The sequence below is a fragment of the Sparus aurata genome, chromosome 16 (genome assembly GCF_900880675.1).
Source record: "Sparus aurata chromosome 16, fSpaAur1.1, whole genome shotgun sequence".
In the NCBI taxonomy this organism is placed as follows: Eukaryota; Metazoa; Chordata; class Actinopteri; order Spariformes; family Sparidae; genus Sparus; species Sparus aurata.
The window spans coordinates 25,073,653-25,098,745 of NC_044202.1; the positions used below are offsets into that span (position 1 = coordinate 25,073,653).

General features: G+C 39.8%; 1 protein-coding gene across 2 annotated transcripts in view; it reads left to right on the top strand.

Annotated features, from left to right (window-relative positions):
- Positions 1-17,457, top strand: part of LOC115565912 (CAP-Gly domain-containing linker protein 4) — a 33,221-nt gene extending 15,764 nt beyond the window's left edge. For both annotated transcript variants that reach the window (XM_030391566.1, XM_030391565.1), the window contains 8 exons: positions 3,686-3,821; positions 4,059-4,190; positions 9,799-9,993; positions 10,106-10,240; positions 11,354-11,477; positions 16,384-16,448; positions 16,591-16,669; positions 17,010-17,457. In XM_030391566.1, the coding sequence (XP_030247426.1) occupies positions 3,686-3,821; positions 4,059-4,190; positions 9,799-9,993; positions 10,106-10,240; positions 11,354-11,477; positions 16,384-16,448; positions 16,591-16,669; positions 17,010-17,373 (1,230 nt within the window). In that variant the 3' untranslated portion in view covers positions 17,374-17,457. The remainder of the gene's footprint in view (positions 1-3,685; positions 3,822-4,058; positions 4,191-9,798; positions 9,994-10,105; positions 10,241-11,353; positions 11,478-16,383; positions 16,449-16,590; positions 16,670-17,009) is intronic.
- Positions 17,458-25,093: the final 7,636 nt, after the last annotated feature.

Genomic DNA, 25,093 nt, shown 5'->3' on the forward strand with positions numbered 1-25,093 from the left:
CAGAAATGACAGTAACATGATCCATTAACAGCTGCAGAGCATCCTTCCTTGAAACTGTTGATTGCATTGATGTAGTTTTCAAACACCTACTGTACTACAATGACAATAGCACATAAAATTAGTGCACAGTCAGAGCCAAATGGATTGGAGCACCTACTTCTCGCCTGTAGCCACATCACATCAGTGCAGCGCAGCTGTGGAATGGTTTTTGCTAAACAAAGACAGAAGCTTTGGTAAAAAAAGTGTTTTACAATTATTTCAGCCCTCAACTGAGAAAAATAGTTTCCTGTTGCTAAGCAACACCCTTTTGGCATCCATCCAGTGTTCAGGGTTATGTCTGACAGTTCATTTTGTCGTATAATCAACATGCATGTTCAAGTTTATCCACGTCCAGCTGTGATTTTTCTAAATGTCTGGTAAAAATGTTGAAACATTTTTTTAGGCTTATCTATTCTTCATTGGCCATCACACAGCCTGTAGTGTGCACAGCTGGCTATGTTAACAAAACAGTGTTGTCTGTGGCAGTGTGACAGCAAATTGATAGATGAAGTGTAAACAAAGTGATATACGGACATAGTGACATACCAACACTGTAATTATAAGCCCCAGTTACTGTGTATTTACAGCGTATGTTTTAAAAATGTCCTTGAAAGCATGCAGTTTACTCATGTTTGTGTGTGCCTGATTACAGAATACAGTATTTTTTTATTTTATTCATCGCAGCAATCTTATTTTCAGTACCTTAAACCAGCAAAAAAATTCATCCACATGTTTCTTTTTGCCTTTATTCCTTCATGTAATGCAAAGAAATTTTTGCTTTTTGACCTTACCACCCATCTGCAATAGGTGGTGTAAGCCATGTGTAATCCTTTGACAAGAAGCCAGCTGTGAAAGCAAGGAGATTTAGCCCCATAGGTCAAATAAGATTTTCAGTTTTCACTATGTTCATGACACAGTTCAACTTTGACAATTTGCTACACAGTGCTCCTGCTCCATAATGCAAAGAAAACCTCAGAAATTTGTGCTTTTCCCTCCATACTTCGTGTTTAAAGTACGCAACTGGGCCTGTTTCCAATGACTGATGTGTGTCTTTGTTCATCAGGCTCACAGCATGGGCCCAGTCCACCCTGACTTTACTTTGTGGTTCAATAAAGCAGTTGAAAGAGACATCCACTGTCTTGCCATTGGCACCAAATCACCAGACTCGTCTGTTGCACTTATTGATGTTTCAGCATCATTAATACCTGCTCAGTGGCTCCTTTCAGCAATCTTTCTTAGTACGTGCAACTGACTCAGCAATTACTGCTGACATTTCCAGTTTCTACTGAGAACTCCAAATAAACATAGCACAAAAAGTAAGGAAATTTGTGTTTGGTAGATTATTTCTTTGTTTTAGCAATGCTTCTTTGCAATAGACCTTACACCGTTGGAAAGCCTGTTTATTTCCCTTTTTAAATGGTGCCACATTTGAAAGGATCATGCATTTATAGGATGAGCAGCAGAGCTGAGTATGTGGGTTGCGCCCATGAAAAATTTGCTTATTGTGCAATTGACTCTTGTTTGGTGTCGTTTGGTGGATTGGATGATTTAAGTCTGAAGGCACAAGATATACTGGCATTTTAACAATTTATTCATTTAACAAACAGGTAGCGTGTGAGTAGCGTTTTATTCTTCGAAACCGCTTTCTCCACATTAATTCGTCCAACACAACAAGCAAACAAATTTATGTTTGCCCCAATTCAGTTTATGTTCCTAACTTTTGGTTCTGTAACACCGGTTGTTACAAACTGACATAACATATTCGCCAAATTCCTCTTTGCTCGTTCTTAAATGTGCTGCATTATAATTACCAGAGAAATTAAATAAACTAAAGAATATTCAGTTGAGCTTCCTTCTACTTGAAGTCATTTCATGGACTAACAGGAGACTACTATTATGCAGTGATCAGAAACTGTCTATGTTGTAGAACATGAGCTTTTAGCAGATTTTTGTATCTGAAGTTGACTCTTGCAGTCATTTAGGACTGCTTGTTAGTGCACCTCATTCAAGCTGTCTTTTAAAAAAATATTACCCCAGTGATGCCACTGATTAAACGCAAAAGTTAAGCGTGAGAGTGTTTTGCACTGCCATTTTTACTATTTTATGAGTATTCTTTGTTCCGTTTCATGAGTGTTCTCTTATTACCTCCAGCTTACCCCCCATAAAAATTTGGTACACTTACTGTGGTACAATGGAACACAGTGTTTTGATTTTCTTGACCCCTGCGGCTTTAAAAAAAATGTTTTATCACTCTAAAATAATTCCATTTTTATGACCGAGATTCTGACAAATGTCTCTTATTAGATCAGGGAGTGCCTTTTTCTACTCTGAGGGCTGAGGAGTTCATTAAATTTGAATCGAGCCTTAAAATTGCAACGTTATATTGAATTTAAGGCCATAAGAGATATTATGGTGGTCTGGTTGTTCACGTTTAAGGAAGTGTGAATTTTGAGGGCCTTGAAAACGAGTAATCAAGTGAGTCTTCCCTGACTGTCTGTTAAGTAAACACTGACTCTAAGGTTTTTCAGATTCACCATGCAAGGGCTGTTTGTGTTGCTTGCAGACAAATCAAATGCAGTCAAGTGTGGGCAGACGGAGAGCTGTTTACATGTATGATGTTGTTGTTGTTGGTGCATAGTTAAGAGGTGGCCTGTTGCTGCCATTAGTATGCGTTAGCCAATTTGCTAAGACTTGCACTTGAGTTTAATGCAAACACTTTGAGGGAGGTGCTTCATGGTGAGAGCAGGAACATAAAGCTGAAAGAATCTTCAAAAACTCTTGCCCTTGCCCTCTGCCCTTCATATTGTAAGCTCTCAGTAGCAGCTGGAATTAAGTAGTTTCACATGTGTTTACCATAATACTGTCTACAATCAATATGGCTCCCTCACAGAGAAACTGACCATGAGTGCCAGGTCCGTGATGATTTCCTGTATGATACATCCATCTGGACTTAAAGCAGTCTCGTCTAGTTACTTGCTTCATTTGCTTGCTTGGTTCAGAAAAGCTTACTGTCTTGAATGCTTGTCCAACAAAACTACACTCACCATGGATGTATTGCATTGGTTTGTGTCATTAGTCCCACAGTATATTGACTGAAAGAAAAGCACTGGCCACCATTACCAGACCCTGTTCTTACTAGGAAATCCCTCTCAAAATGCTATACACCTTGGTAACTGTTGAGTTTTTTTTGTTGCTGTAGTCTGCGATGTGCCTTTCTGTATGGCCATGCAAACTGCACACATGTAGATACAAAAGAAGATGATCAGAAGAAAAAATGGCAATTCCAGGCCAGTCAGGCATTTTCTCTGAAAACATGTGCCATTAACAGATATTTGTGCCACACTGAGAACAGAATGACAGAGTGTTGACTTGTAGAGATTGGCTTATCAAAATTCTTATCTGTTGTGCTCTCTCCTGCACAGTCTAATGCTTTATTCTCCATTTTCCCTTTTAATTGTTTTTCTTCTCTGTGACTTTTGGTTGGCGTTCTACCTTTGACAAAGTTCTACCTTTGATGTCAGGATTTCACACACTGCTCAGTGCATTGGGAAGTCCTTTTGCTGCATGTCTTGATATGTATTTTTCCCTGCACATTGTGTTTGTATTTGTTTTTGACATTCTGTGGTATTTGATTGTGCCTGCACAGGTTGGAACCCTGCGGTTCTGCGGAAGCACGGAGTTCTCTGGAGGCCTCTGGGCCGGGGTGGAGCTGGATAAACCAGAGGGGAAGAATGATGGCTCAGTTGCAGGAGTTCAATATTTCACATGTCGAATGAAACATGGTATGTCATGCCACAGTCTAGTACTTTTAAAGATCAGTAGCATAGACTCCTACTCCACCTTCGTTGTCTTTTTTTTTTATACCATTATTGATTGATAAGACTTAAGTGATCTAATTGGGTTCTCAATGGTATCTTCTCTAACCCCAGGAAATTATCAGTCATTACTCTGTATATTTTTAAACTCTTACAATCTTCGAGTTTTGTACACATAAACCTTTTGCTTTGTTTTCCTCTCAGGAATCTTTGCTCCCCTTTCTAAGATAAGTAAACCTTTGGAAAGACATAAAACCAGCACCATAAAGACATCTACACCCATACGCCCCCCTCGTCGTATTGACCTGTCCTGCATCACCTCCAAGATAAACACAGGTAAAGTTAAAAACCGTAATAACACTGCTGCTCATTCAAAATCTGCCTCTGACATCTTTGTTATTCAGTGGAAATATAAAAAGGACGCATATGATGGATCAAACAAAAATAATACAAACTGTCTAGACAGCCTGAATGACATCTGACCCTTCTTATGATTTAAGCTGTGTTCAGCTTCTATCAGGTTAACTAAGCATTGCAGGTCAGCGTGAGGTTTTTGAAGAACTTGGAAAAATGTGTCTGCCTGAGATGCTCTGGCACAAGTTACTGTACATTAAAAAAAGACTTGAAATTGTCAATTTGTTACAAACTACAAAGACAGTGAAACCGAACAGCTTGCTGGACCCTAAGGTTGAAGAAATGTAACTGTTGTTAAGAGGTGACTCAGTCTATGTCACAGGTAATCTCATGTGCAGTCCCCTGGAGGAGACCAATGGATACATTATTAGAGACTATATATCATCTAAGAAATAACAAAAGAACTGCACCAACCTCATAGAAACACAAACCTGTAGGAGAAACAACATTAGTTCGACGAATGGCTTCCTAATATTGGCTGTTGGTTGAAGAAGTCATTCGTCAGGTGCACTCACTGTAGTGGTTTGGGTCGTAAGCTTAAAGTACTAGCATCAATAGAAACAGTGGCCTTTCCATTTCGTTATTACCTTAGGAGTGATGTGTTGAAAATGACACAAGAAGCGTAGGTTGTAATAGCCCTCTATTCTTCACTAACTGGATTATAGTGTTCACATTCTGTGTGATATTTTGGAGATCCTCAACCACCCTCTCCCTTTCTTATTGCTTTTTTTTTTTTTTTGCTTTAACTCATCATTCTGAAGTAAATACTGATTGCACAGTGTAATGGCTGTAGAAAAATACTATCTGAGTACAGCTATTCAGTTTACACCGGGCTGGATTTTTCTCTGAAAAATTGAGATTGAATTAAGAAACAAAGGAAAAATTTCTGCCATTGTGCAACTGAAACGGGAAGGGCTTTGCTTTCCATGTTTGCTATACCCAGGTTACAGTGGAACTACTGGACTAACTGAATAGGCTCTAAACTGGAAAAGAAAAAAAAACCCCGCTGATGGAGGATAGACAGGGTTTAAGTGTTACCTCTTCCCACCAGAACTTGAGGCAGTTGATAACTGGCATTCTTACTATCCTGCCTACTTATTAATAGAACTGGTTGTTTTTCTCTTTCTTGGTCAAATTGGGTTTCTAACAGAGGTTTTTAGCCTTGAAAAACTGTCAGGCGTCTAGCAGTGGCCATGTTGCTAACGTTATCTTTGTAACAGCAGTGCCAACGGTAATACGACAGGGAAACGCTGTTTCTGCTTAAACTGATGTTGTTGGTAAAATTAGTGATAAAGCTGTTTTATTCCTTTAAACAAGCCTTGGAGCTGTGTGTGAATAGTCAATAGAATATACCTCAGAAGAATTGTAAACATTTAGTGGCACAGTTTTAGGTATGGAGGACCTTGGGGGAGGTGAACTGCCCTGCAAACCATTAAGGTACACAATCAAGGGGACTCTCAGAAATTGCAATCCAAATTCTCTAAATATCTCTTAACCTGGTTTGTACTCTGATTGCTCAAACTAAAGGTGTTTTTGGTTCCCAGTTTATGTTGCCAGAAGGTCAGCTCTGCTTTTAAAACCAGATCAATGCAGGTTGTTACTGCTCGATCACTTCACCAAGCCAAAGAGCTGACTATATTTGATAGAGAGACATCATAGTCTACATATATTGACTAGCAACTATGTCTTTGTTGTCTGTATTTATTTTTACATGTCACATTATTTCAACCTTACATTATCATCTCCTAATTAGTCAGTTACATTTATAAGAACATCATGTCCAGTCTTCATCTTATAGTGGGTAATCATAAAAAATATCACAGAGCACATTTTTTAAATTAGACATCAATTTGATAATGATGAAATATATAAACAAATTAATAGAATATATAAACAGGAGGCATACTTGGTATACTCACAGGATATGTGTCTTGATGTCATTGAAAAAGTCTGTGTTGTCATGATAGTAGAAGTTTTTGTAGGACTGCAATTGCCAAATAAATGCCTGTGCTGACATTTTTCCTGCTGACACACTGGGCTTTTAGCCTATTATGGAGGTACTCTTCAGTGTCTAGATGATGCCATCGGCTGAATCCCGACTCCAGCGGACTCTTTTGTGCCAAGAAGAGGCTTTCTCAACTTTCCTCGCTTGTATGAGCCATGTCACTGCATTGCAGGATTTATTGCATCTGGGCTTTCATATTAATCTTCCTCGAATGCTTTGAAAAGTGGATTCTGAACCAGTGCCAGAGGACAATGCATAAATTAGACTGCTGACAAGACCTTGCTCTCTCAGTCCTTGGATGCCCATATCCTCTGCTCCTGACGAATGTTGACTCATAATACAGTCTGGTCACCCCAGAACACAGAAACCTCATCATGGTTGGTTTGTGTGATTCTTGCGCCCTCTAGGGTTTACAGCTGTTTTGTGGTTGTGCAGTATTCAAAGGTTCTGAAGGCTGATTGATCTGGACGTGACTGGAATAGTGGACCGCAGACTGGCCTATAGAATTTGGTGATTGATAGTCCAATTAAACAGGGTTTAATAACTCGGGCATAGACAGGCTGAATAGCCTGGCAGCCATTCATCACAAGGTGTATGTGTGTGTGTTCTGTGGCATTCAATGCATGCGAGGGTGTGTGTGTCAGCACCTCTGTACAGCCCAGGAACCACACTAATGTATGATCACCCACTTTTCAGGGCCTTTGTCAGCCATTTATAGGCCAACCTCTGGGCACCACCTGTGTTTTAGCGTCCCATTGGAACGACAGTGCATATCACTCGCCCCTGCGTATCCATAGATTAGATGAGTCAATGTGGAACTGTCTCCTCTCGCTAACCAGGGGAGACAGACACAGCAGAATGCGAGGCTGGCCCCTATTAGTGTGTGTCAACTGGAGCTCAGGCCTCAAAGGGCGGCAGGAACATAGACAGCGTTCACAAAGCACCATGGCTTTATTCAGAGAGCCACAGTCTGTGCTGCACTCTGTCACTTAAAGCAAACGTCAGTGTGTGGAAGGGATGGATATAGCTAGGAGGTCCCTGCAAGCTAAAGGTCAAGTGACAAGAAATGTTTGGTATTTCTGAGATGAAATGTAGACTCCTCTTCGGAGTTCAAAGGAAAGTCACAACTCTGCCTCTTAGGGGGACGATTCCTGGCTCTCTAAATGTGAACTGAAATGGCAATCAATGAGTACCGGGCTGATTTGAGATTTTTCTAACACCTCCTTTAAAGCACAATATAAAGTTTAAACTTCGGTGACATTTTAATGAGTTAAGAATTTATGCGGCAGATTCATGTTTGAATTGAGATAGATTGCTAATTTTTCTTTTAATCTGTTTAGATACCTGCTGATTTTATTGCCTGTTAAAGAACTGACTATAGAGAGGATTTTGTCAGTTTAATGGTAGATTCAAGACAACAGACAACACAAAAAGCTCAATGACATTGTGAAGATTTGGGGCTTTAAACCAGTTTATTATGTTGACTTCTGCAAGAAATGCTATATCTCATTGTGTGCTGTTTGAGTCGGTATAAGAGTCTCTGTGAAGTTTTCGTTTTCCCTTTTGTATCCACCTTCATTGGGGCTTTTGTGGGGCTGTAACTGCTTGTCTCAGCATATATAAGTGTTTTTATTGTGTGTTGGAGTAAGAGAGACAGTCTTTGTTCAATCAAGAAAAATTCCCTTTCAGTAATTCTTGTGTCGTTGCTACCCGACAATGTCATGCTGCCCTGTATTTGCATTTCTTCACGCTCCTGTTCCTGTGTTTTATCTTTTGTTGTCTCTGATTTTGTCTTCTCAGTTTCCTTCTTAGTTTACTTTATAAACTGCCTGTAGCTATGTTTTATATACAAAACAGCTCCATCTCTGTTCTTAATGTCCAGCATTCATTCAACTGATACAGCTATACATTACACCCTTAGTTCGTCTAATTTGATTTGCTATATTTAAGTTATTTCAGTTGTCATCTTTTAATCCAAGCACTTTACTTATATTACTAAGATGTTGTTGATCCCTGTGTTGCAAAAAATAGTCACTGTGTCTCTTTTGTGTGTGTGTGTGTGTGTGTGTGTGTGTGTGTGTGTGTGTGTGTGTGTGTGTGTGTGTGTGTGTGTGTGTGTGTGTGTGTGTGTGTATGTGTGTGTGTGTAAAGGTTTATCTCTATCTGTCAAAAAAACCCCTGATAATCAAAAAAGTCCACCTGGTCCCAATCAGGGCACAGAGGGAGATGCCTCAGTGACAAGGACAGGTACTGCAGTCACAGCCGTGTGAGCTTTAATGTGCTTTGTATCAGGGCACAGGGTGTGAGAGTGAGTGTTTGTTATAATCTGTCTTTGGTTAAAACTGATCAAATCTTAGTTCCAGACACTCCTAATCATCGCCTGTCCCTGATAGTTAGTGCACCTTAATACTTGAATCCAACATCGTAATCCATCTGTTGAAGTTCAGTCGCAGCATCAGTGCTAAAAACAGTGCTGTATTTCATAAACGTCCCTTAAATACTTCATTAACCGTGTGTATCCATTAGTGCTGCATTTGCAGTCATGGCATAATTGAGATAGTGAAAGCACAGAACATGTTTCCTGACTGAATATTGATCGTCATCTGAGTTCCATATATTTTCTTCAGCCTGATAATTACAATATGCTTGCGGTTGTGATCATTATGCATGAAACCAAAACCACACAAGTCAAGAGATCAATTAAGGCATCAAGGGATTGATCGGCTCAAAGCTGCTGATTCTGTCATTTCTTTTGAACAGTTACTTCTGTGCATTGCCGTCCACTCTTCAGGGCTCATTAGCTATAACTTACTTTTGAAAACAACTTTGGGCAAAAGTTTTTTTACTCATCACTGTGTGGGTTCCAATTTGTTGTAGCTGAATCTTGCCTTCGTCTTAAAGCACTTTGGCACAGATTTAATCAATACCCTCTAAGAGTTGAGCACTTAATGAACTTATGGCCCATGAAGGTCTATGAAAGTTAAAAAGCTTAATGAGCTCCTGCATCTAAATGGCTTCTTAAGAGTGAAGTTGGTTTTCTCCCCTAATTCTCTCAAGTTGTAAGGGGACTAGCATGTCAGCCTTTAGTTGGACCTCAGTAAGAGAACAAACTGTTAAAGATTGACCTCACTTGTATTTGTGCTGCTTTAGAATCATGTGACAAAGCTGCTCTGATTTCTGAAAGATATGGTAACTGTCTTGCTCCAAGTGCTGTATGCACTATATCATTCGGAAGAGTATAATGGAACAATGAATAAAAGGCTGAGTTGTGGAACAAGTCTGTGATATAAGCATGAATGGATGGATGGTGGGTTCAGTATTAAGAGAGAAGGCACACAGTTTGTCGTGTGATTTTAGACAGCAAAATGGATAACAACAGTCAAAGCACCTTTCTTGAATGATGTGTAGTATACAGTGGGCAAAGAAGTGTGTGTAGTATGAAGAGTACACTCTTTAATTCACTTTCGACCCTATAATAACCTGCCCCCTGCGTTCTCTCATTCCTTTCTGTCCTTTTCACCACAGGCGTTCTCTCCCGCTCTCTTTCCTCTTCGTCCTCTTCACTGGACTCTCGGCAAGGGCCAGGTGCTCGACCTCGCCCACTGCCAAGGCAACGTCTATCTGCCAGGCCACGAAGACAACGTCCCTCCCTGAGCCCCAGGACCACGCCCTCACCAGCCCTCCGCTCTTCTCCTGATACCACTGCACTTAGCACTTCAGGTCCCTATTGTTATATTTTAAAACCTGCACTGTCTAAACATTGACTTAATGAAGATCACTGTTGATTCAAATTGTTCTCATTAGTGAAACACTCATTGTTCATCTGTGCCAGGTGTTCGAAGCCGGACCCCCTCAGCTAGTAGCTCTGTGTGTGGTGGCCCAGAGGTGCGCCTAGGGGAGAGGGTGCTGGTGGTAGGCCAGAGAACTGGTGTAGTCCAATTCTATGGAAAAACCAGCTTTGCTCCAGGTCAGTTGTTAAAAATGTATGTACCTCCCTGCAAAGATTTTACTGTTGAAATCCCACTGAAATGGATATTATAACACAATTGTTGGCTGTTAACTGAAACAGATAGCAAAAACAACTTTAATATATGGTTAATATTAAAGTGAGTTTTCATTTTGACAAATTCTGAATAAACCCTAACCAGAGAAATCATATAAATGAAGGAATGATCAGCATAAAGCAGGGGTCACCAATCTTTTTGAAACTGAGAGCTACTTCATGGGTACTGAGTCATAAGAAGGGCTACCAGTTTGATACACTCTTCTGAAATAACAAATTTGTTCAGTTTGCCTTTATTTATATATGATTATTAATGATTAATGATACGCATATATGTGAAGACACTGATCACGTTAATGATTTCTCACAATAATTATCAACAATGACTTAACAAGGTGTGACACAGATAATATCAATATTCAGTTTTCATTTTTAGAACAGGCCTGAGGGCTACTCATGTGGTCCTCGGGGGCTACCTGGTGCCCGCGGGCATCATGTTGTTGACCCCTGGTATAAAGGGTAGGCAGCTCTGTCTTTAAATGTAGAACTTTGGTTGCCTCTGGTTGGTACACAAAGTAAACTTGTGAGTTCTTTCTCATGTCTTTTAATAGTAAGAAACATATTTGTTAAACCTAAGTGCAGTATCGTAATTGTGAAATGAGTCACATGTAGAGAAAGTAATAGCTCTATAAGCTCCTTTTATTCAACTTGCCTGAGCTACATTATAAACTCAATCATAAAGTCATTGTTAAAGCAAACCTTGACCTTCAGGTATGAACAAGTACAAACATATCTCACAGCCCTGAGGATCATCTTTGAAGGGAGCTCTAGTATCTAAACAGCTTTTGGGAAGCTATGTTTTCAATCAGCAGCCGATTGCTCTATCAAGTACAGATTGGCTCATCAAAACAGCAAATATAATTATCTTGCTATTGCGAACACATCAGATCTTGGCCGTTGCCAACATTAAACAACATGATTTTCTTTACAAGCTACTTAAATATTTTTTTAAAGGTAGGTCTCTTATTTTAGGTCATAATCCATCAAGATTTCAGGACTGTCTTTTTGTCTGTGCAGGGCTCTGGTTGGGCATTAAACTCGACAAGCCAAGTGGAAAGAATGATGGATCAGTGGGAGGAGTGAGGTACTTCAGCTGCCCACCAAAACATGGCGTCTTTGCTCCTCCGTCTCGTGTTCAAAGGTGAGTGCAGGCCCTTCAAGCTTTCTTTATGTTTTCACCAATGACTAATGTTCTCTTTTGGGTTTTGCTAGTGGTCAGCCATAGAAGCAAAAACAGATTTATCAAACAAGTGTCTTTAAAAAATTCTAAGTTCGAAGCATGTTTGAAGAATTTGATAATATGCCCTGAAAACCCTGAGGTTGTAATTCATTGCCCTCATCAATACATCTGATGGCACTAATGAGCTCCTTTGACAGCGTAATTTGTGCAAGTGTTGACACATTTGATTTTGCCCTCAGTGGTAAAACAGAAGTCCTTCGTGCTTGTGATTAAAGAGGGTCAGAGTTGTCAAATGTTGTCAAGACTCCTCAATTCAATCAATCAGTCAATAACTTTATTTGTCCCCAGTGGGGCAATCGGTTTTGCATCATATAACAGCAGGGCTCCAGACTAACTTTTTTTTCTAAGAGCACAGTGGCCCTCAACTGAAAATTCACAAAATGTAAGGGCGCACATCGTAAATCAGTTATAATGACTGTGTGTGTGTGTATATATATATATATATATATATATATATATATATATATATATATATATATATATATATATATATATATATATATATATATATATTTATATTTATATTTATATTTATATTTATATTTCTATATATATATATATATATATATATATACATATATATATATATATATATATATATATATACACACACACACAAGATAATAATTAAGAAATTACTATATGTTGAGTTCAGTTTCACGCTGTTCTTTCTTTGCAGGTCGAGTTGGCCTTTATATTTGGTAAAGGGTAGTTCTTCCTTGTCAATGAAAAAGGCCGTGTTAAATTTCAATATTAATTGGGCCTCCTCAGCGCACTGTTTAACAACCTCTTGCCCTCTAAATGCAACTGACAGTGGAGTTGCATTTTCATTGCAGTACAGCTTACGGCATATGTTATGCCTTAGACCAGCACTATGTTTGACCAATGTGTTATGTTTTAACTGTGTATTGCCAGCATTACCTGCAAATTTCATGTTTCACACATGTCGCGGGGATTAAATTTAGTCGCACTGTCTCAAATTGTGGTTGTAAAAGTTGGTCGCAGTCTGGAGCCCAGACACTATCATCCCTGCCTTTGAATAGATCTTATAGATTAAATCATTTTTGCATTAGTTTAGGTGAGAAATATGAAGAGAATTGTAAGACTATGAAAAAAATCCTGCACCAACCCTGACAGAGAACGTAACTTGCTGTTTTGCTAATGTGCTTTACTATGCAGCACTTGTAGACATTGTGTATGTTATCTAAGGCCACGGCAGCAAAGCATCAGCCCACAGATCTGATCTTAATGTATTCATGATGTTTAATTTGGTCAAAATATAGTCACTGTGTTGTGGAGTGTGCTGTCTCTGTCACAATGAGTGTCAGCTTATTTAATTTCACTTCTTGTGGCACATTTCTGTTTATAGACAAAGAAATATGGCATAGTTCAGCAGATTGTATTTTATTTTCACTTGAAGCCTCTGGCTTTGTGACAGTTTGTTTTATCTTAATAATTTTATAGGTTTTGGAGTGGTTTGTTCATGCATCGCTGAAGTGTTGGTTTTAAAATATGAGACAGTATGAAAGATGAATGTTGTATACTCGCAATGTTAAGAAGATTCTCCTCAATGCAGTTTCTTATGTCTTTTAATGTAAACATAACTAACTCTAACTATCCATGGCTTTTGAAGCAGTTTTGATAACTTTTACCTGAATTTGTATATAGTGGAATGCCATTTATCAATGTAGTCTCGATACTCGTTGTATGAAGATTGAAACTGGGTTGACATCTGTCCCTTTCGTCATTTTACATTTAAAAAAAGTTGAATCAAAGCATTTTTATCAGGATTTTTTAGATAAGAGACCAGTTTGTAATTGTTCAATCCAGGTTGCCTCTCTTTAGAAGGTGCTTAACAACTGCAGTTTGCAGTCATTTTTGGGAAAAAGCCTTAATTCAGTGCACATCCTTTTTTATGCAACTAAAAACATTCTTGAAAAAAACGGTCGAAAGGTTTCAAAACGGCAGGTGGACTACTTACAAAGCCTCACTATATCCTCAAGAGTTTTATAAGTTTTGTAGTTTTATTTCTATAGCATTAAAGCTTTCAGTCTGACCAAATTACTTGTGTGATGTTGCAACACTGGTCTGGTTATATTACTTGACAGGAATATTTTTGCCACTATATATTCAGATTTATTTTCACAAAAAGATGCAAACTCATTTCTCTTATTGAGAGACAGGATATCAGGGGTTTAACATGTTGGGGTATCTGTCAGCTTCTCAAGCGTGGTGAATACGGTTTGACAATTGTTCATATTCCTGTTGAAGGCTTATCAAGCCTGGTTTCAGAATTGTAAATGTGAAGCCTCACTTGGAAGATGTTGTTCTAGATGCTGTAAAAGTAGCTGCAGGGCTCTAATGTGTCTGTTCTGGTCCTGCACTTAACCCATTTCTTTCCTAACTAGACATATAATTACAGTAGACCTATCAGCATGCAGAACCAAAAAGCAGAACATTTTAAATTATACACATTTCACGTGGATGTGTTTTTGAATGCAGCCGTGATGCCTGTAGTAACAATGTTGCCAGCAAAGTATAATCTGTGTCAGCCATGACTTGAATTTAAAAAAGTGTGTTAGTTCAACGTGAGCTCAAAATGTTTATGGATTTATGAATATATTTCCTGTATTCACTGTCGAAACAATGTCATTTTGAAACTGTTGGAGATTTACTTGGATTGATAACAATATAAGAGGCAGAACTGTAGATGTATCTATATTCACAAACCTCTCATTATTCTGTGTTTGTGATCAATTCCTGCTTCAGTGTATGTTGTGCTGTCCATTCATAAAAAAGAAGAATGCTGCAGTGGGCAATATTGGAAACCTATTTTAGAAATGTAAAACAGTCAATTAAATAAATCTACAGTTGGCACTTTGCCTGCTTTCCTTTCCTATTAATCATGCTGTTGCAGAGATTTTACACACCATTAGCTGTCTTCAGTGGCACTGTTTGTGACTGAAATACAGATGGGTTACACACTGAGGGTAGAGCCAGTTTGGTAAGGGAAACGGTTTCAGATCAGCTTCTGCACACATTGGTATACATTCTTTAAGTCTCTAGAACTCTATTAAAGTGATAAACACTTCCAAAAGATTCCCTCATTTGGTGTTTTGGTGCCGAATTCTTGGTAATCGCTGCTCCAAAATCTCCATCAGTGTTCATCTTGGTTGAGATGTGACTGTGAAAGACAAAGTGATTCACATCATTTGATTTGGTCCCTGTCTATTTCTCCAGATCTTTCATAAGAAAAAGATATTTAGGTTAGGTTATAAAAATATAACCTTGTACAACTGAAGTTGCCTTATACACGTGTCTCCTATTGCTTATCCAAAACATGCAGAATTTTATAAACAACAATTTACATTTCAGTGTGCAAGATGCACTACAAGGTCTAATGTGAAGAGGCGGTGTACAGGACATAATAACAACTGAAATTTCATTGAGTGCCTTTAAGTGTATCAACATGTGAAGTTTTTCCTCACTCGAATCGAGGGTCTAAGGACAGAGGATGTTGTTCACTCTACAGATTGTAAAGCTCATTGAGGCAATGTGATTGTGATTTTGGGCTATATATGGATGGCCTTAATGGTGGCCTTTGGATGAAGTACACAGCTGAGCCTCTTTTTCACTTCCTAGTTCTGTTTCTAAACTATTTGCCCTGCTCTCACTGATGTGCTCAGGAACCACTCCCACATGGCTCCCATGTTGACGCATGTTTAAAAGGTACATGAAGAAAGTGAAATTCAGCTCGAGGCCTTATTATTTCTGCATATCAGATTGGGTTTGCATGCGGAAAAAAGTGTTGACTCAACAGATGTATCAAGTGCCAAGGTGGCTATTTATTGAAATTGTTTAATCCCAGGGATCTGGAAACTGTTGTCTGTTTCACAAACATATTCACAAACCACTGAGTTATTCACTGCCAGGCATTGTTTTGTTTTCCCTCACATTCCCTGCAAGTGGATACAAACTAACGACCTTTTTATTGGATGGCACATCAATGCCTCAAGTGTATGATGTGTGTCATAACTGAGTGAAATCCATTGAAGTTCAAAAAGCAATTAATGTCTTTATTTTAAAGTAGAGGGAGTCTCTCCAGATTTGGGGAGTGCTGGTCAGATTAACACATCTCAACCCTCTACCGAGGTATAATTAGTTTCTTCACCTTCCATTGCTGCTTGTGCTTCATCTCGATGCAGATCCACCATTTAGGGATAGTGTTGCTCTTCTCTTACCCATTGCTTCATTTTTTTAACCCACTGTTTATGTCTTCCAGTCGATAAAAGATGCTTTTTGGAAAGTCCGTGTTTTCTTGCTATCCCCTATTCACGTCCTTTGCCTCGTTTCTGTTTTTTTTCCTAATTAACACTGGGGCACATCGTGTGCTCCACCAAGCACATGGTTTGTTTCCCTCTAATGGAGGAAAAACAGCTTTTCTTATTCCCCACCTTCATTTTTGTTTCTCTACCCCTCCACTCACAGCCCTTAGAAGGTACCATCTTTTTCCTCTTTTACTTATTTCTCGACATTTGGCAGTCTCACTCTAATGGCTTTCAGAGCTCTAACATTATTATAGTCACATAATAAGCGGGACATGCTCTTTTTGACTTGTCAGACGGGGCCATTTCTCATCCATTTTTTTTACTCTGAATGAATATTTAAAATGAGCATTCACGTATATAATTCTCTGGCGATGATATGAGCTGAAGTATGAGATAAACACTTGGTCAGAGTTGAGGATACCCAGTGTGCCTAAAGCTCAATGATAACCCTGATATGTTTCTTTCTTCTTTCCTCGCAGGATCCATGGGTCTGTCGATTGCCTTTCAGAGTTGTCTTCCTCACGCCTCAGTCATCCTTTGAATGGTGAGATTTCTGCCTTGATTGCAACCTTTGACTGAGATATATTTGAAATGTGTCTTTGCATTTATTACACTGTGAGTGCTGTGAAGTCATTATTATGCAAGAATCTGTGTGGGAGTACTTGACTCTTGTGATTGCTGCGCAGGGACAATCCGTCGAAGTTTCAGCACCACGTCGTCCATTGCCACCCCGAAAGAGACGAGCAGAAGAAGTCCTGTTACCAGGTGTGCCTCTCTTTTCCACATAGCTCTCACATTTCACCCTCCCCAAGCTTTTTAGCTTCATCCGAATCCCCCATAGCCGTGGCAGAATCAATACTAATAAGAAGCAGAGGTATTAGTCAGCAAAGGTTCCTTTTTTTTTTAAATGGCCATTGCATGATTGTGGTTATAACGAGAGAGTACAAGGAATTGAAGATCAATCCCTCAAACAGCAAGCTGCCATAAATCTCCCACTTAGATTTGAGATATTCTCTCACACTGCATACCTTTTTTCATAAATATTTCTTTGCTTGATTTTTCCCTCTGCTCCCACACTACATCGGGAAAAAAAAACAAAAAACAGAAGTCGTTCCAACCCTCACCGTCGGCGCTGGAGCACCCTCAGCGGTAGTATGGGTGTCCCAGGGAGCGCAGCAGGGTCCGGCCCCTTGCCCAGCTCTGACGGACAGGTCTCCCTCCATGTTGGCATGCAGGTTCTGCTCAGCAGTGCCAACGAGATGGCGTTCATCCGTTACCTGGGCACAGCAGACTTTGCCCCAGGCCTTTGGCTGGGTCTGGAACTCCGAAGCGCCAAGGGCAAGAACGATGGCTCGGTGGGCGGCCGCCGTTACTTCGCCTGTCGACCCGGCCATGGTGTGCTGGTCCGTCCCAGCCGTGTCACCTACCGTGGCATCAATGGTTCTCGCCTTGTGAATGAAATGAGCTGAGAACTGTGTGATCTGTTTGTACTTGGCTGTGGTCTATTCAAAGCAAATGATTTGAGTTTAAACTTCTTGTTCTTTTTTGTATTGCATATTATTTCCTCATTCATATAGTTGATCCCTTGTGCTCTGGGGCGAGATACCCCAATAAAACCACAGAAATAGCTCAGATTTAAACTACTAGGTTTAGTTTTTGGAAAAATTTAGAAGACAAAGAAAAGCACTTTACAGAAGTAACTTTAAATTCTTTCAGAAGTCGTCTTCAAGGGGAAAAAGTCTTAAAAGGACATAAAACGCTGCACTACTTTTAATCTGATTGCACTGACAAACAATATGATAGATGAGACAAGATAAACTGGAGGGTATGGATGTGCACACATGGAAATTTCTATACCTGAGGCTAATTTTGATCAAGTCAAATAGATTTTTATCAGATAATTTAGAAGGTAACCCTCTAACCAAAAATGTGTTTGTAATTATATGCGCGTGTGCATGTGTGTATTAATTAAGAGCACTTTGAAATAAGAGATTGATTGATTGATTGATTCTTTGATTCTTCCAGGGTCATCACAGGGCTTACAGTCAGTTGATGAAAGTTGAGTCAAAACTTTGAGTCAATCTGAATAAAAAAGGAAAAAAAATCCACCTCCATCTGAATATAACAGCAATCAACAGAGGTTGTTTCCTCTGACATACACCAGGGTCTGCCACATAATGTGTATTAAACCTACATGGTTAATGATGTTTATTTTATGCAGTAGAAATCCTACCTAAACTCTGTTATGTTTAGCATCAGTATGCTTGTACACAGTCTATTAATTAGCACATATCAGGTTCCCTTTATAAATCTATGACGTTAAGACGACTGGGTCGAGTTCGAGGACTCTGATCAGAGCAGTCTTTATGATTTGACATTTTACATTTTTACAACCTAATTTGGAAAAATTTGTGTCCTGCAGATTGAAATGGCAACTGTAGTATCAGACCTGGCAGCTTTTCATTACTGTATGGTATCATTCCATGGATATTGAAGACCACATTTCAGAGCATTGGACGTGGCTCGACTCTTAATTAAAGCATCTTGACACAGGAAATATGCAATCTACCAGAAGTTTCGGACATAGTTTGCTATTTGATTAAAGTCGTCTGGCCAACTCGGCAGAGAACAAGCCATCGATTGTGCATGCGGAAAACAGGCCCGCTATTCAGTAAAACACTCATGTACCAACCAATTAGGGCGTGTAGGCCACAACAGTAGCTGTAGAATCTTGAATGGCCTTCTCTCATTGATCTGTCTGGTCAGGCCCCCTGTGATTGAAAAGCAGTGGTGGTCAGAGCCCAAGGTTGTCCAAAATATCCACCCAGCTAACAGATTAAACAAGTGAGGGTTTTTAAAAGCTTTCCACATTCTTATTAAACCTTTGAGTCAACGCTAAACCTTCTCATTTGCATTAAGGCCGTCTCTGTGGTCATTTCTGTGGCATTTGTAAGTGTTCCACATTTCAAATCTTCTCTTCAGATAAACTCCTATATTTTGGTGTATCTGCAGTCCCGGTTGTTTCACAGCAGGAATGGTCTCAAAGTCCACTGATCGATTTGAAAGTCTTATGGCGCGTGTTCTTGTGGGAAATAGATGGTGGTTTTTTTTCATGGCATTCCTGAGATGTATATTTGAAGTGTATGTGTGTGAGAGAAGGATTTGGGTCGATGCATTTACATGTTGTGCAAAAAACAACCGCATTTGTAAAAAAAAAATAAATAAAGTATTCTATTCTAATTTGATGTCTCTTTTGTTTTTTCTTTGGCTCCGCGCCTTTATAAAGTGTGGTTACATGACTAAAAAAAGAGGTTTACTTGACTTCCTTGGATCGTTCACGAAGTGCAGAAGAGAGTTGTCTTTGGGGACTAAAAATGAAATTGCACTAGCACTTTGAAATGGTTACACGTCTGTTCACTTACCATCTGATTCCACTGGGGCTCATCTCAGCCAAAGCTGAAAAAGCCTGCTGCTGAAGTGGCATTGTTTGCTCACTGCCAGGCTGGGCACACGAAATCAAATTTGAGTGTGGCTGACATACTCTATTGTGCCATGATTTTAGAATAAACAGAGCTTTGAATGGTTGCTTTAAATTCTTTTTTAGGCTTGTATGTACTTATTTTTGTGGTAGAAACAGGAGAAACAAACCCAAGGGAAAGGACAGCAGTGTTTGCCTGTCCAGACTACTGCCTGAAATATTGATTCAGAGGTGAGCTTGAAATGAAACAGTTAATGATGTAGAGAAAACTGCAGTCTCTATACTAACAAAAAACAATTTTAGCCAGTTTCAGCAAGAATATCAGACATTCAAACAAAAGAGCTGATGGTGCAGCACCGGACCATTCATAATGCTGACCATCATACCATCACTAACATGAAAAACATTATTATTACGAGAATTAGAAACTCAACAAACACCTCAAGCATAATTTATGTAAAAAGAATAGCATCCAAAGAGAAATCATCTGTGTTTGATGCATGGGAGAGTTTTGCGTGGCACACCCTGTCATTAAAAACAACTCATGTGCCTGATGATTAAAACTTTTACCTAAACTCGATCCTGATTTTTGTATTTCCTGTCTGATTTGATGCAGATTGCAGAGTGAGGTCCATTGCAGAGCTTTCTCCAACATTCAGTGATGTTTTTCCAGCACAGTGTCTCCAATTTGTCGCACTTTTGATTGTTAAACTGGAGAATGAAGAGTCTTAGTTCAAGGGTTGGAACATCTTGCTTGTCTGGGAGAAGGAATGTCCTTTTAAAGAGTTTTAGCGAAAAAGTTAAGGCGGGGCATTTGCCATCTTCTTGTCATGTCAGAGTTGTTGTTACTGGAGTTCCAACTTTTAAGTAGTGTGAACTTTTCTGAAAGCTCCAATATATCCAACTTGGCACAAAATAATAGGAACACGGATGAAAACCCCACAACTATGGAGGCCTCGTCTGCCATCAGCCATTGTAATTCAACCCAGAATTATTGGAAATAGTGTAATATCATTGATGTAAAGTATTTAATTGTGTTATCTCCATGTATGATTACTGAGTACCATCCATTCTATATGACTTGAACGTGGCTGATGCCCAGTTTGATTGCTACAGAGAACTGTTGACCTCTCACAACTGAACCCAGCCAGCATGCCTCCTGTTGAAGAGACGGGCCTAAGGACTTAGGAGAAGGCTTCTCTGTCAGAGGTCTCTGAGATAGTCTAAACAGACTTTGCAGTGATGAGACACCAGTGTTAGATGAGATGCTGAAAACCTCTGATGCTTTTAGGTACTGCAGCCTTTTCAGTGGTGCGTTTAGATGAGCACCAGCGGAACTGATGAGTGTCCTCCAGGGTGCTTGAAAGGAGGCTTCAGTCAATGTCAAAGTCCACATTCAGGAGGAGCAGAGTAGATCTCATCCTGCTCGTGGAACAGTGGGCCAACACTTGCAGGGGTGCTGAGAATGCAGCTTACATCTCACAGTTTTGGATTTGGAGAAGACCCCAAAGTGTGTTATCACTGATTCTGTCATTGTCAAGATCTCAACTTGCAGCTCAGGAGGAGAGAGGGTCCTCGTGTTTTTTTTTTTTCTGCAATCCACTGTGCACATCTTAGTGTTAAGTGTTTGAGGTGCTGACCCTCAGCTTAAAGTCTGAGGCCATTTTAGTCCAGAGAAAGTGATGGATTGCCCCATGCAGGGAGCCATTTGTTGCTAAAAGAGAAACAGTTGTTACATCTCTGGCTCATGCTCATGAGTAATCAGAGAGATTTTTGAGTTGAGTTTTGGTTTCATCGGTTCTCTCTTGTGGTTTAGGTAGCATGTTGCAGGGACAGATGGTTGCTGAAGACAGCCAGACATTTTTTTTTTTTTTTTTTTAGCTCTGTGGCATAGAAGATAAACAGGAATTTTTTTAACTGCTTATTTTAACAGCAACATTTGTTTGCAGTATATCAGAGATGCACTTTAACCCAAACAGTAAAGTACCAACACATAGAGACCAACAGCAAGGTCTAGCTGCACATCTAGCTGCCAATGATAGTCTGCAGTCTGAATCCCTGAGGTCATGTCTGAGTCAGAGTCCTCTGCGAACTCAAAGCTTTAGGATGGTGGCCGACATGACCTGCGATCCACAAGTGTCAGTACTTGAGGAGTTGGAATATAGGCTCAAAAATGAACTTTTCTTACTAACAGGACCTTTCAAAGGTGGTGTTGTGCCATTCAACATTAAGATGAGAGGGGTCTCAAAAAAGTTTTTTTCATTAGATTGCACATGTGTACCTAATAAAGTGGCCACTGAATGCATGACTCACACTTAACGCTATTTTATTCATTATCACAGTGACCCTTTACATAGTGTGTCCCTGTATTTGATTATTTGACATTCAGAGGGCTCTGGTGGAACACAGTGACGCTCCTGAACTCAGACGCTCTGCATGCTGATTCTGTTGTTTTGAAAATCATAGCCGGACAAATGCTATGATCTCTTAAACTTGAAGCAGCTTTTGAAAAAATGATTCAAACCTGTGACACTATTCTGCAGTTTGACTCCAAACCTCTGTACCTTGGATTTAAATAGATTTTTTTTTTATCAGTAGTACAAAGTAAGATAAAGGCTAAACCTGAAACACAGCTCAGACATACTGTATCACAGTGTGGTAAGTGCTTAGTTGCACCGTCAGCAATTTGGAGCTGATCCCCGATGGGAGACGAATGATCTCCGTGAGTCTATGAAGCCAGACTCCAGCCTGCTTTTTAACATGATGGAGAGCCGCGCTGGCACAGCTGGCACCCAAGGAATACAGTTTGCTATCGCTAGCAAATATGTGCTGGCAGCTGCACAAGCCTCTACATTTAGACATGTTTACAATACAGGGATAATCCTTCTGGGGTCCCCATTCACCCTGTCACGGCTTATGTGCAATAATGACCAGCTCAATGTAGCAAATCCTGCTTATTACACCACTACTGCACCAAAGTGGACTGTAATGATTTGACAAAGAATATTGACTTGAAATTATTATTATTATGTTAATTATTAACAGAATCTCTAAAATCTGAACTCTACTTCATGCTAAGATGCCGGCAGCCTTTAATCACAGGGTGTTCACCTCGAACTACCAGGGGACCACTGACCAGCTTGTTCTATCCTACTGTGAGAAAAATGAACTCCAGTGTTCCGTCTTGCCCTCTCGTCTCCTCCATCCTCCAGTGCACTGCTCCGAATGTTTAGCAGAGTAATGTGGCTTGAGGCTTAATCTGTTTGGCACAGCGGTGGAAAGTGTTATGTGGCTCCAGAGGAAGCTGAACATAATCAGATGAATTGTTTCCAGTGATTGATGTCACTCTGTGGTTAAGTTGCATTGTGGGCAATGTAGGCGCCATTTTTTGAAAAATTAAGAAGAATGTAAAACAGTAAAACAGGCATCGTCACTGGTTCTGCTGTATCGATTTTGATCATTTGTTTTCAAGCTGTCCATAACAGATAGATGGTAGACTAATTTCAAACCTGATGCCTACATTACCCACAATGCAACCCAGCCACTGAGTGACATCACTGGAAGCAGTTCATCAGATTACACATGCAGTAGTACCCCTCAAGGCATGTTAACACACTTACTGTATATGACTACAATTGGTGGAGTTCCATTTTTAGTGCCCCAGCAGCCTAATGGTTAAAGCACATTTCAGATAAATGGAAATGTCCTTGGTTCCATCACAGCCTTTGTTCCCTTTGTTCATGTCCCTCTCTCTCCACATGTTTCCTGTCTCTCTACACTGTCGACTGTCAAATAAAAGAGAGTAAAAATGTAATCATGGTCCTCCAGGTCAGCATTTATTTTAGGTTAGGGAGGCATTTTGGTGTCAGGAGCGCTGCACTAAATCAGAGAGCTGTTAGTCTTAGCTTAGATATTTTATGTTGCCCAGTTTGGTTCAGCTTTCAAAGGAAAATCCTGGTATTTTTCACACAGGGTTGTATTCTTCTGTAGCCATTTAGGCCATGAGTCACAGTAACTGTGCACTCACTGTCTCCACTTCAGAGATTCCAGAAAAAGCAACTTTGGCAAAACATCATATATCAAGGCCAAAGCCTCCTACATTTCCACAAGCATGATTTTTGCAAAAATCACTTACAACTCTTCTCTCTTGAGTTATAAGGCCCATGATTAGCCATTTCTGCAAACTGCAGAGTGGAGCGAGGCTAGGTTTCTCTCGTATCTCATTAGCCGAGGTGCAAAGTGATAATGACCCACAGAACAGCCACAATTATGAGACCAGGTTGAAAAATACTCACATTTCACTTTAAATGTGAATTAGCGAATCATTTTATGCTCAGTTGCTGCAATCGTGCTAGAAAATGAAACGATTAGTCTGAAATAAAAGACTGGGTAAAAATCAATAATGTATTTGTGAGTTGGAAGTAACAATAAATTCTAAAGGGTGGGGGGCCTAATTGTCTATTAGTTTAAGACCCCTGCTCATATATAATAATCACACATCTGAGCTTAAAGAATAAATGTATCAGTACCAGTATTTCTTATCTGCGATGATGTCGTGAGTGAGCTGTCTGTCTTCCTGCTCCCGCCTGCAGCTGAGTATTCAGCACTTGTGTTTGATTTGTTAAATACATTGTTGAGTTTGGCTCCTCTGTTAAGTGGTTCGCTGTTGCTTTAACAAGCAGGGGTAAACTAAGAGGAGCTAGTTTAAAGAACAATACACTTACTATTGGCATGACACCAACAGAAATTCTTCTATAAACAGTGGCGCTCGGGCAGAGTGACAGGTTTCAGTGTGTGTGCAGGTTTGGGTGTGACGTCTGGTGTAAGGGTTTGTGGCAGCAGTGAAAATGGTCTCGGTCTGTCATCTGGAAACATAATTCGTGGATTGCCACGCTTCTTGGAACTTATGTCAGACCGAGCTTGAGCGAAAACCAGTCCGGCATCTTTATAAGCACCGCTTGACTTTCTCAGTGGCGTCCATAGAGGCTTGTACTCTTCTTGACCTTTTGTTTCCCATTTCCAGCTCTCCTACACTCTCTTAAAGACGTTAGGTCTCTCTCTGAGCCGAGACACAAACAGTTTTGAGAGAACTGATGACAGCACATGAGAAATTGAACAAACTCAGTAGTAAACAATAATCTCCAGAGTATTAAGACACAAACCGAGTGAAACCTGCTGTAGAGCGTGGCATAGTATCTAACATAAGAGTCTCATCTATCACACTACAGAGACTAGGCAATACATTCAAATCAGCTCTTTATTGAGAGACTAAAAACTAGTCTTAACTCTCTGGGACCGTAAGACAAAGAGAAAAATTAAGAAACAGATATGAAAGGCTCAGTACGTGATCGGTGTTGCTGGTGTTGGTGATCTGTAAAGCTGCTTCCACCCCTGTAGGTTGCAGTCCTCAGCTGGGTGTCATGTCCGGAGGAATACAGTCATCTTGATTACAGAGTGAAGTCTGTGTAATAAGATAAAACATCTGGACCTGTTTGTAGATAGTAAAAATTGTTGACCAAGACACTATGCATGCTCTGTACATTTTAATTTTGGGGCTGTCATCCCTAATATGGATTTTTCATGAATATTCTATTGACAGTGTTCCCTTTTGACTAGTCATGTTGATTTGTGACAGTGACCTGGGACAGCTGACTGGGGCAAAAATATCCACTTATAGAAGCTTAGAGCGCAATATGCTTCTACTACTAACA